This window comes from Sinocyclocheilus rhinocerous, unplaced genomic scaffold, assembly GCF_001515625.1.
Source record: "Sinocyclocheilus rhinocerous isolate Xijiao unplaced genomic scaffold, SAMN03320098_v1.1 scaffold734, whole genome shotgun sequence".
Classification (NCBI taxonomy): Eukaryota; Metazoa; Chordata; class Actinopteri; order Cypriniformes; family Cyprinidae; genus Sinocyclocheilus; species Sinocyclocheilus rhinocerous.
Window position 1 is genome coordinate 46,714 of NW_015628321.1, and position 11,274 is coordinate 57,987.

Sequence of the window (11,274 nt, forward strand, 5' to 3'; positions counted from 1 at the left end):
GACATTCTTTTTTACAAATCCTCGTTTTGTACTTCTAATTCTTGACCGTTGTTTTGTTTTGATCTCTCCGCGGCATTTCCGCGTGCGCCACTTCTGAGCGGCGCATGCACAAAAGTTGACCTCATACGTCATCCGCCCGGAACTGCTTGTTTACAACAGTGAGCGCAAGCTAGATTTAAGTGATTATTACGTTTTGAATATGGATATTTTTCTTACAAAAACGCATCGATTCGCTACAGGAGGCCTTTGTTCACCCCCCGGAGCCGTGTGAGACACTTTTTTATGGATGGGCGCTTTTTATTTCACTTCTTTTGGACTGAAGCAATGCAACACCCGCTGACTGCAATGATAGAGCTTGAAAGATCAAAGACAATTTTTAATATAACTCCGACTGGATTAGTCTGAAAGAAGAAAGTCATATACACCTAGGATGCCTCGGGGTTGAGTAAAACGCAGCCTAATTTTCATTTTTGGGTGAACTAACCCTTTAACAGCTGTGTTTTTATTTGACTGAGATAAATGAACACGTGTTTGCACAAACATGAGGAAAAGGAGGATAGTCTACAGTTAAAGTTAGTTAAAGAGCGAAAATAGTTTTGAAAGAATGTGTTCTGTTCTGATGCAAATCAGTACAATACATTTTTTTTAAATAACGATAAAAAAAGCATGACAAAGTCCTATTTCTATTGTTGATACGAGTGCAGATCACTGCAAATGTAGCATGTAGCACTTGGAAACTGACGTGTCGAGATATATTTAATTTAATGTGAAAGTTCTTACAATGTGTAAAACCTATGCTTTTCACCCTTTTCACATAATATTGTGTAATTTGATTATAGTCCTAAGTCTGAACATTTTTAACTGTCAAAACAACAGTATTGTGCCTTCCTTAATTGAGATTGAAATGTAATATTTTTATTATTATTTTTTTTTTACTAAATGTTTGGAATTCAGGGTGTTTTTTCACTGGCTTAACATGTACAGGTATTAAGCATAGTATTTTTTTTTAAGCAAAGATATTTTTTAATCTTTATTTTACCAGAAAGCTTCAATACCCAGTCACTCACATAAATTCTTTGCATTACTCACACTCTATTGCATATAAAAGATACAAACATTAAATGTTTTATTACTATTATTTTTATTATTCAGTTTTATTTGAAATAAGTTTATCATCATGTGATGATGTCTGTGCATTTAAGGTTGATTTATTTATTTTTAAATGGTACAGGTCAAGTTATACATGTCTACATGGTTATACATGATGTTGGTATTGAAAGGGACCAATACCTCATCTTCATTGCATTGTAATAAATGCAAATATTTTAAATTACGCCAAAATGAACAACTGTGTTTTTAAAAGTTTTTTATATATATATTTGAAAATTCAATAGAAAGAACATGCATTCCTTAAAAAAAGGTACAAAATAGTCAACATACAGAGAATTATGCTTTTATCATTATTATAAAAAAGGATTTATCAGGTTCAGTGCTTTATCAGTCAAATATTAGTTACCATCTCAAACACAAGGTCTAATGAATATTATTGCAGACCCATGTAAATGGCCAACAAAAAGTAAAATAAAGAGAAAAAACAAACACAAAACAACAACAAACAAGGAACAAAAAACTGATACCGACAGCCCATGGTAAAGTTGGCAGATGTGTGTGAAAGGTAATGTGAAGACTGTTTGTGAACCCAGATGACAGTGTAATTTTGTTTAAAAGTGTAAAAGTGTTTGTGATTGTGAATATCTCCACATCTTATATAACATACCTCTCAGAATTCTTTCCTCATGACAGCGCAGAAAGTCCCAGATGCGTACAGTTCCATCATCAGAGCAAGTGGCAAATTTATTATCCGTAGGAGAGAAACTGAAGACACAGCAGGGAGAGAATCAACAATGAAGGATAACATAGCAGATCTCTGTGGGGTGGACACCTTACACCCTGCGGGGGCCCTTTGAGTGGATCTGACAAGGAACCATCCATCTCCTTAGCAGACAACTCACTCTACAGAACGGTCCTATCATAACTTACCTAAATGCATATTTAATACAACAAGCTGAATTGAAAGACATTTAACACTGACTGCACATTTCTCTGTGTTCTGGGCCTTGCTGTACAACATCAGAAAATGGAATGAGCATATGAAAGGTAATAACTTTAGTTCAATAAGTAAATGTAATCATGTATGTTTCAAATTCAATCATGCCTACACAGACTGCTCTTCCTTCCAGAGGGCACACAAGCTGGTTCAAGCATTTGGCAAAACTGAGCCTGCCTCAGTTCACCAACTCACTCTTTTGACCTTCAAACATACACCATTATTTTACTATGTCTACACAGAAATAAGGCAGAAGTATCACTCCACCTAACAACATAAAGTACAAACATTACCCATAGTGCTCAGATGTTCTTACTATGCACTCGATTTTTTTTTTTTTTGAAGCATAAACATTTTTTTAAAAAACACTGAAGTGAACGGAAGCCTCTCTTCAGTCTGTTTTACTTCAACCCATGAGCCATTTGTATGATCTGATAACACTGGCTTTAAATTTGTGGCTTCCTTTTTTTGTTTTTAAAAATATGGTAGAAGAAATGCATTTTATTGCATTAGAAAGGACGTTACATGCTCTTCTATTGTGTCTGAGTTAACAAAATAAAAGGGAGTGGCAATGAATTATAAACCTGGACTTCAATGTGGATGAAAATGTTGCCATGTGCATTTATACCCGTAGAGTTGTATCAAAGTGAGTTATTTATTCCTAGAAATCTTTATTTAGAGGCAGAATTTTTATTAGGGACTGACTGAAAGCGTGACAAAGACTCTGATGGCCAGTAGGGGCAGCACAGCTCCCGTCTCACTGGTAAACCATTGTGAACTGAAACTTAAAAGTTGTGTACATTTCCTACAAATAGACCAGTGCAAAGACATGTGTCCAACTCCTCCACTATTGAGGCTCTAAAAACCCTTCCAAAAACACTTTAGTCCCTGAGGGTCTTTTTAAGATTTGTTTTTTTTCTAGACTGTATGTCATCACTTTAGAATATAAATAATTGGGAATACTTTATTTAAAAGTGTGAAAATACACCTTTTCTGTACATAGTAGTTATGTATATAAAAGATGAGAATACCACAGGTGACATAAATGCAGTGTTGAAACAACAACAACACACAAACGTGTCAATAATAAAGGACATGAACATTGAGCAGCACAGGGAACAGTATATCAGAACTAACAGCACTGAGGAGAACCCCCTAAAGGCAGAGCACTGCCCCTGCAGAGGCAGTAACAGGCTTGGGTTAACTACAGAAAATGGTAGATTGTGTATAGACCTGGCCTCTCTAATCGCCTCCTTGTGAGCCTGGAACATCTTGACGTTATTCATGTTGGACTGCCAGTACTTCACGTAACCTCCATGGTCTGCAGTCAACATCCACATGTCATTGTGAGACCAGGTCATTGCCCTGACAGGGCTATCATGAGCCTATGAGAGAGAAAAAAATATGGATAAATAAATAAGGACCTTTTAGCAAGCTTTTGAGGTTGTGAGGAAAGGGTGGTGTGCCACAAATCTAAAATATGGTCTCTGGTTACCTGCAGAATTGTCTCGAAGTTAAATGTGAGCCCATTCCATAAAGTAAACTCCCCACTGGAGGCACCTGTTACAAGTCGCCTGCCTTCAGGAGTCCACTATAAGAAGGGAAGAAAAGGGTAAGGAATGGTTTAGAGCAGGGTTCCTCAAATCTTGCCCTGGAGGTCCAATGCGCTGCAGAGTTTAGCTCCAACCCTGATCAAACTCAGCTACCTGTGATTTTCTAATGATCCTGAAGACATCGAATTGCATGCTCAGGTGTGTTTGATTAGGGTTAGAGCTAAACTCTGCAGGAAAGTGGATCTCGTGGGCCAGATTTGAGGATCCCTGGTTTAGAGTAACCAAAGGAGTAGGCTGTACATGGGTTATATAAATGATGCATTTTAACTAGGGCTGTCAAAGTTAACGTGTTAACGCATGCGATTAATTTTACAATCCTTAACGCGTTAAAATAATTTAATGCAATTAACGCAAAATTACTGAAGCACAATTTCTATTTTAAGCCTTTAACCCAATTTTGCTTCTCTGCTTGCGATCAGATCATTTTAAGCCGCTGAACTCCGGGAAAGTTTTCAGTCCAATGATCCAGTAAGCGAATGCATTCAAACAATCCGTCCAAAACAGCGCTAAAATAACGGAAACCAGGCTGATTACATCAGAGATTGCAGAGAAAACAGAGACTCGGGTTGCGTTTTCAGTGAATTATTCATTCCAGTGTGTTTCGCTTTTAAACACGAGCTCTGTCATATTCTGTGATTGTCCCTGAAGAGCGCGAGCCCTCACACATCGCGCTGTGTGAAGTACAGACTGAACGGAATGTCAACACATCCCACCATGTATGGCCAGATGAGATGCGACTGGATAACCAGTGTCTCGCTAGTAAAGTTTTGATGGATGAAGACTGCAATCAAGGTAAAGACGATTGCGATGGCATACAGGAGTCGTACAGTAAGCACGCGTGAGTCTGTTATATTAACGCGTGTATGAGTACTCTTGACGCACTGATCGCACATTGTATTTATGCACAGGCACAGACATGTCTGTTTAGGCCGTGGCTCACTCTAGGCCCTCGGCCTCCGCTCACTCAAAGCCGCGGTGTGTGAAGCTGTTTCGTTGTGAAAGCAAAACTACTTTGTTTGGTCTTCCAAAAGAGGACACGACTAGAAATCAGTGGTTAAGTTGTATTTACAACACTGTTCCAGAACAGTTTAATCCAAATATTCAGATGTGTACAGCGCATTTTATGGAGGACTGTTTCCTGATCCTGGGAGAGTAGACTACAATGCCGGCTGTTCTGACTCAGACTGTAAGTACGTTTTTTATATTTAAAGAATTTGCCACTGATGATTCAAACGCGAGTTTTGAGCAGTGTAGAAGTAGCACTTGTTGTTTGTCATTTCTCCGATCACATGTTTTATGTTTACACGGCGCGATGCAACGCGTAAAAAGACAGTACAAGTCATTATAATCCGTAATTATGTCCCCACTGGATGCAACGAATGCCCTGTACACATACTATACAATTCAGGTTTTTTTTAGCATTTTTTTTTTTTCATATGTGCTTAAATGGGCTCCTTATATCATTTGGTTCTTTGGTGTCCTTTTGGAGTCCTTTTTTGGAAAGACATCTAATTTATCTTGAAAAAAGCTTGCAGAAAATACAGATTTTTGAGAATCACCCTTCAATCTTTTGGTTTTCTTTGCTGTTTTGTTTTGAAACAAGATAAATGGTCTATGCTTAATTTCATGAAGTGTGCGGTTAATCGCGATTAATCACAGAAAAAGGGTGTGATTAATTAGATTAAAAATTTTAATCTATTGACAGCCCTAATTTTAACTCATAAAGAATCAAACAAAATTTTAAGCTTAACACTTACCCGCACAACAAACACAGGGCATTTGACTTTGTTGGTGGAGGTTCTGACAAACTTTGTTGTAACCGCATTCATAGGGTTATTAAGCATACCAACTGGAGGAACAAGCTGCAAAAAATTATGAGAAATATATGAACTTGAAGAAAAAAACATAAGAACTAACCAAAGTAGTAATGAAACATACATCATTGTAGCAGCCTGCATCTGGTTGAATAGCACGGAAATCTCGATGATCTCGTTGCCACAATCGATTCTGAAATGGAGTAATTTGCCAGAGGTTACATTTGCCAGATGTTACACTGGCACACCGTTACATTTTGTCAGGCTTATACCTCAAGATATCTAATGACAGACGGATTATAATCAATGGTCTTGCGGTTCACAGCTTTCCTCATGCGCTTGCCATCGAAAGTGAGCTGCTGCATAGCCTGCTGTTGGGCAAAGTCCGGCCTCTTGTAGAACAGCTGACGAGGTGCCTGGTGCTGGAACCGAGGCATATGGAAGAACCGGGGAGGTGAGCCAATATCTGTTGCCATAGTGACAGTTTTGCAACACCTGAGGATGTGAGGAGAAAGAAATTTACTAGGAGTTTAGAGTTTATTACATTGGCTCACTTTAAATTAACACAAAACAACCAATTGCGGAGGTCAATGTAAAATTTAACATAGAGACAGAAAAGACATTAACACATCAGTTTGATTTTACGCTTTAAGTGTAGTCAGCAATGGATACGAACGGGTTAAATGTGCCAATATTTCAAACCACCTGGAGTGTTAAACTAATACTCTAAGTGGTTTGAAATATTGGCACATTGAACCCTTAAGTATCCATTGCTGACTACACTTAAAGCGTAAAAACAAACTTTTATGGTTAATAAGTTTGCTCCCAAAAAAAAGCTAGCTTGCAGCAAAAAAAAAAAAAGGTAGACAACCGATTGGTAAATAAGAAACACCTCTAATTCAACCGTGCAAGAAACTGACTACATTACTTAAGTTAACCAAAACAGTACTTCGAGGAATAAACAGCAATTAAGTGAAGATGGATGACAGACCACAAAGGTTAATAGCCTTTGTAATCATTATAAAGAAATTCTTTATCACAATTATACATTGGTTTCCATAAAAAGTTGCTCCAAATGCAAGCTGCGGCATTTTGCAAGTGATATCAAAGCAAACCCAAGCTGAATTTAAGAGCTTTTTCCAGATTTACGGAGAGGATAATTTTACATGTCAGAGAAATTACATCAATGTTTATTGATGTCGAGCATCTGGAATCACAGAGTAAAAGACCTTTAAATGCATCATACTTTTCACAGTAATACTTCAAAATGAAATAAATCATTAATAAAATACGGCAGAATCTAAAACAGTTTTGGTTTTAATCTAGGCATGTGTAATTTGAAGCACTGAGAGCAAAATAAATATACCCTGCATAACTTTAAATATGTTTAAAAAAGCAGCACAAACATCTTAGTATGAGTACAAACATACTAAGTATGAGTACAGTTGACATTCTTTCAAATATTAAAAATATGCAATCACTAAAGACATCCTCCAGTTAAAACCATTATCAAAATAGTCTGGATAGTGGAGTGCCAATTTCACTGACTTTCCAATAAAAAAAAATAAAAAATACACACACAACGGTGCACACATAAAAGATGGAATTACATTAATGACTGAGTGCATCTAACAAGCTCAACACCATGTATAGGACATTTCACTGTAAATGCAAGGTCTGGATAGTGGAGTGCCAATTTCACTGACTTTCCAATAAAAAAAATAAAAAATACACACACAACGGTGCACACATAAAAGATGGAATTACATTAATGACTGAGTGCATCTAACAAGCTCAACACCATGTATAGGACATTTCACTGTAAATGCAAAAGAAACGAAATCCTAAATCACTAGTTATATTCAGCTATTGCAACAGAACCAGGTATATTTCCCTGTGATTTTAAGTAGATGTGTTTTAGTTGTAATTAGTATGCAATAAATACATTGTGTGTAATAATTAGTATACTAAAGCTGGCGAGCAATCATTATTGAAATTTAAATCCTAAAATGCAGATATATATTGCATTCTGTAACATTTTGTTTTCCTAAAAATATATAAATCAGGCCAGTTTCTTGATGTAGCTCACTCATAAAATAAAAAAGGAGATCTCAGTGATGGATTACTTCTCTCGATACAAATACAACTCATGTATCCTACTTAGACACCCTTAGAGTTGACTTGGGTCAAATACATATGTGTACTAAACCGTTAAAACCAGTCTGTGTTATAAGAGTGAATGATGCTGCTAATGCCTAGGAAAATGCTTCTGAGAAAAAACAACATGAGCAATTATTTTTAAAAAAGGATCCATTTACTCAAGTGTATTTATGTATGTATGTATATATATAGTGGGTATGTGTATCAGACATCAAAGAGCAACAAAACTGCACCATAGACAGAATAGCTGTTGTCCCTTCAGGAGGGGAAAAACAAAAAAATTCTGGAGCAGTGATTCTCAACTGGTGGGTCGCAAGTAAATAAAAATGAGAGATCTGATTAATTAGGAGGCTGCCAACACATACTAGTCATTAAATGACCTCATCCTTAAAAACACTAAACATAAATACACCTGTTTTTTTTTGTTTTTTTTTAACCTTACAGCAATAATTAAAATGATTTGTGCTGACCATTGTGTTGTTTTTTTGCACTGAATTGGCTATCGAGTATGAAGCCATTACACTTCAAAAGACATGTAAAGAATTCAATCTTGCATAGCTACTGTGTAGACCACGTTAATATGATTAAACATCAATGTGTCTTTTTTACATTTCACAGTGTGTTGTGTAACCACTTGATGTCCAACATAAAATTTGACACCTGAAACAATCCTTAAAAACACTAAACATAAATACACCTGTTTTTTTTTAACCTTACAGCAATAATTAAAATGATTTGTGCTGACCATTGTGTTGTTTTTTTGCACTGAATTGGCTATCGAGTATGAAGCCATTACACTTCAAAAGACATGTAAAGAATTCAATCTTGCATAGCTACTGTGTAGACCACGTTAATATGATTAAACATCAATGTGTCTTTTTTACATTTCACAGTGTGTTGTGTAACCACTTGATGTCCAACATAAAATTTGACACCTGAAACAAAACCAGCTGGGAAGAACTGTCCAAGTGTACCCTAACCCCCTTAAAGCTTATGCAAATGATTAATTTGTGAGGAGGAGGGAGAAAACAAACAAAGAAAGCTAATTCAAACAGTACCCAGTTCTTCTGCACACAAGTAATCACAAAGATTAATGATAGAAAAGAAAAAAAAGAAAAGAAAAAAAGTACTTCTACATGATGGAAAAGTGAGAACACATTTTATTACCAGTATGACTAAACGTGTATTTCGCTACCCGGTCATAGATGCAGTATATATAGTTTCGTTTCATTTCATTTCAAATATTTTTTTAGATTAAACCCAATGCAGCTGTATTTCTGAAATAGGACTGAATTTAAGAGCTGTTAATGGAAAACATATTGTACACTTTCGCAAAAGGGATATAAAAATGTGAAAAAAAAACCTTCAGTTATTTGGGTAACATTGAGGGGTTTGTGAATGCCAGGAAAAACATTTCTAGGAATTGTTTAATGTCTTTTCTTTAGGTGGCGTTACATACTGTAACGTTACTGATGTAATAACGCAGTGCTAAACTAAAAAACATGAGTCGAATATTAAAGACATTTATCTCTTAACTGTAGACGCTAAAACAAAACGTAATTTGGCGACTAATGCATAATTTATACCTGTAGTTTCTTGTTCGAGGTCGAAAATGTCTCTCTTCAGTTCGAGGACTGTTAGCCTTTAGCCAGCTAACACAATACCTGATGATACCACAGGCCCTTACAAACAGGCCACATTTTCCCTGTCTACCAGAATGTGAACAGAATCTCCTTACAAATAAATGTGTTTATTTGAGAGCAGAATCTGTCCGCTGAAGCAGATAGCTGTGTATTGGCTGTGAGAGTGGTTATTTCTTTCCTGTCTCCCGCACAGCGTTTTAATGGCGCCCGGTCAATACTTCAGAAACTCACCCAAAATATCCAGTGCTGACTGAGTCTATTAATCTAAATTTAACACACAACTCTTCCTTGTGGAGACTATTGTAATGTCTTTCTGAAAATGAAATGTCAACTGTCTCCAACGTGCGCGTTAATTCGCTATTTTTCCGCGTTAAATTAACCCCCTGTCTCCATCGCGAGGCTTCCTCTCATCTCGTTGCTTTGAACTCCGAAACGTCATGACGTCAGACGTATCGGCGGGAGAACTGCGTCACTGCATGTTTATTTACCTGTCTGGTCAAATGCGGTTAGAACAAAAGTTGTTACATACTAACGTTACGCTTTTTTTAATTTTATTTACCTGTCTGGTCAATTGCGGTTAGAACAAAAGTTGTTACATACTACACATTTTTTTATAAGTAGTTATATTATTACTACTACTTAATATTGCTTATTTATTTAGTTATTTCTTTGATTATTTGGGTTAGTTAACCCAGAACTTCTACTTACTCTCGTCTACTTACTCTCACCTCATTCTAAACACATATGACGTTCTTTTATCAGTTAAGCATAAAAGGAACACTGAGAATGTAATTTACATACAATGACACTGAATGGAAACGATTTCTTTACATTTGGAATACACAACTGTTCATTAGGTGGGGCTATGATTCGATTACCATAAATACACAGCATATGAGATCTTTATTTTTTCATATCGCTGTACACTATTGCCAACACATCGTGTTGCAACTGCAGATAAGTTATTCGACTACTGAATTGTTTGGACGGTGACTTTTTATTCAATGACAAAACGTCAGCAAAGGCATGAAATCTAGATTGGGTCAACTGTATGTGAAGCCAAGGTTTCAAGTAACAGAGCTATTTTTAATCCTGCACTGGTTACTGAAGGAAAGGAAGGCGATACGATTATTGACATAAATGGGCGGGGTAATTTAGCTGCATGTGCGTTCACTGCACGTTTTCCCTGCCATAGGGACTGTGGTGGTGGTGAGGATGATGAGGCTCTGACACATCCGCTTCGAGGATCATCAACGCGCCTAATCTGCAGGTCAGAATGGTTTCTAAATCTGAGCTAAATGTTTATCTCATGTTTTGAATGAGGGTGGAAGACTAATGGTGCGTTCAAGTCATGTCGGATAGATCGTATTTACGAGTTGAACGCACATGAACGCCACCACAAAGTCGTTATTACGAGTGGGAAACTCGAAATTTTCTTTAAGCCCCGAGTTTCCGAGTTGGGGGCGTGTCAATGAGAAACATGGCGGAATCGATGGATGCAACGTCTGTAGTTGACTTTTGTTTAAAGGGGTCACATGATGCTGCTAAAAACATTATTTGGTGTAATGAAATGTGTTTATGCGGTTTAAAGTAAAAAAAAACACATTATTTTCCACATACTGTACATTATTGTTTCTCCTCTATGCCCCGCCTTTTTGAAACGTGTCGATTTTTACAAAGCTCATAGGTCTGAAAAAGCGAGGTGTGCTGTGATTGGCCAGCTATTCAGTGCGTTGTGATTGGCCGAATACCTCAAGCATGAGACGGAAATGTTACGCCCCTCACATACCGTGTCCGGCCGGAGCGACGAGACATAAACATTAAAACCCATTACAAACGAGGCATTTGTTGCATCCAGTGGGAACATAATTACTGATTATAATGACTTACACTGTCTTTTTACGCATTGCGTTGCATTGCGCCGCGTAAACATAAAA

At 37.0% G+C, this 11,274-nt stretch overlaps 2 protein-coding genes across 3 annotated transcripts in view; one reads left to right on the forward strand and one right to left on the reverse strand.

Moving 5' to 3' along the window:
- Positions 1 to 9,761, reverse strand: part of LOC107737411 (pre-mRNA 3' end processing protein WDR33-like) — a 19,735-nt gene extending 9,974 nt beyond the window's left edge. The window contains 7 exon segments of the mRNA XM_016548897.1: positions 1,778 to 1,875; positions 3,341 to 3,492; positions 3,603 to 3,698; positions 5,478 to 5,582; positions 5,659 to 5,727; positions 5,807 to 6,029; positions 9,569 to 9,761. Coding sequence (XP_016404383.1) covers positions 1,778 to 1,875; positions 3,341 to 3,492; positions 3,603 to 3,698; positions 5,478 to 5,582; positions 5,659 to 5,727; positions 5,807 to 6,010 — 724 coding nt within the window. The 5' untranslated portion in view covers positions 6,011 to 6,029; positions 9,569 to 9,761.
- Positions 9,762 to 9,796: 35 nt separating this feature from the next.
- LOC107737412 (dual specificity phosphatase 28-like) overlaps positions 9,797 to 11,274 on the forward strand; it is a 6,282-nt gene continuing 4,804 nt past the window's right edge. The window contains exons 1-2 of one of the 2 annotated variants that reach the window (XM_016548900.1): positions 9,797 to 9,842; positions 10,533 to 10,607. The gene's annotated coding sequence lies outside the window, so the exon portion shown is untranslated. Of the gene's footprint in view, positions 9,843 to 10,293; positions 10,608 to 11,274 lie in introns of those variants that run through there. The other variant, XM_016548899.1, reaches the window with a different exon arrangement.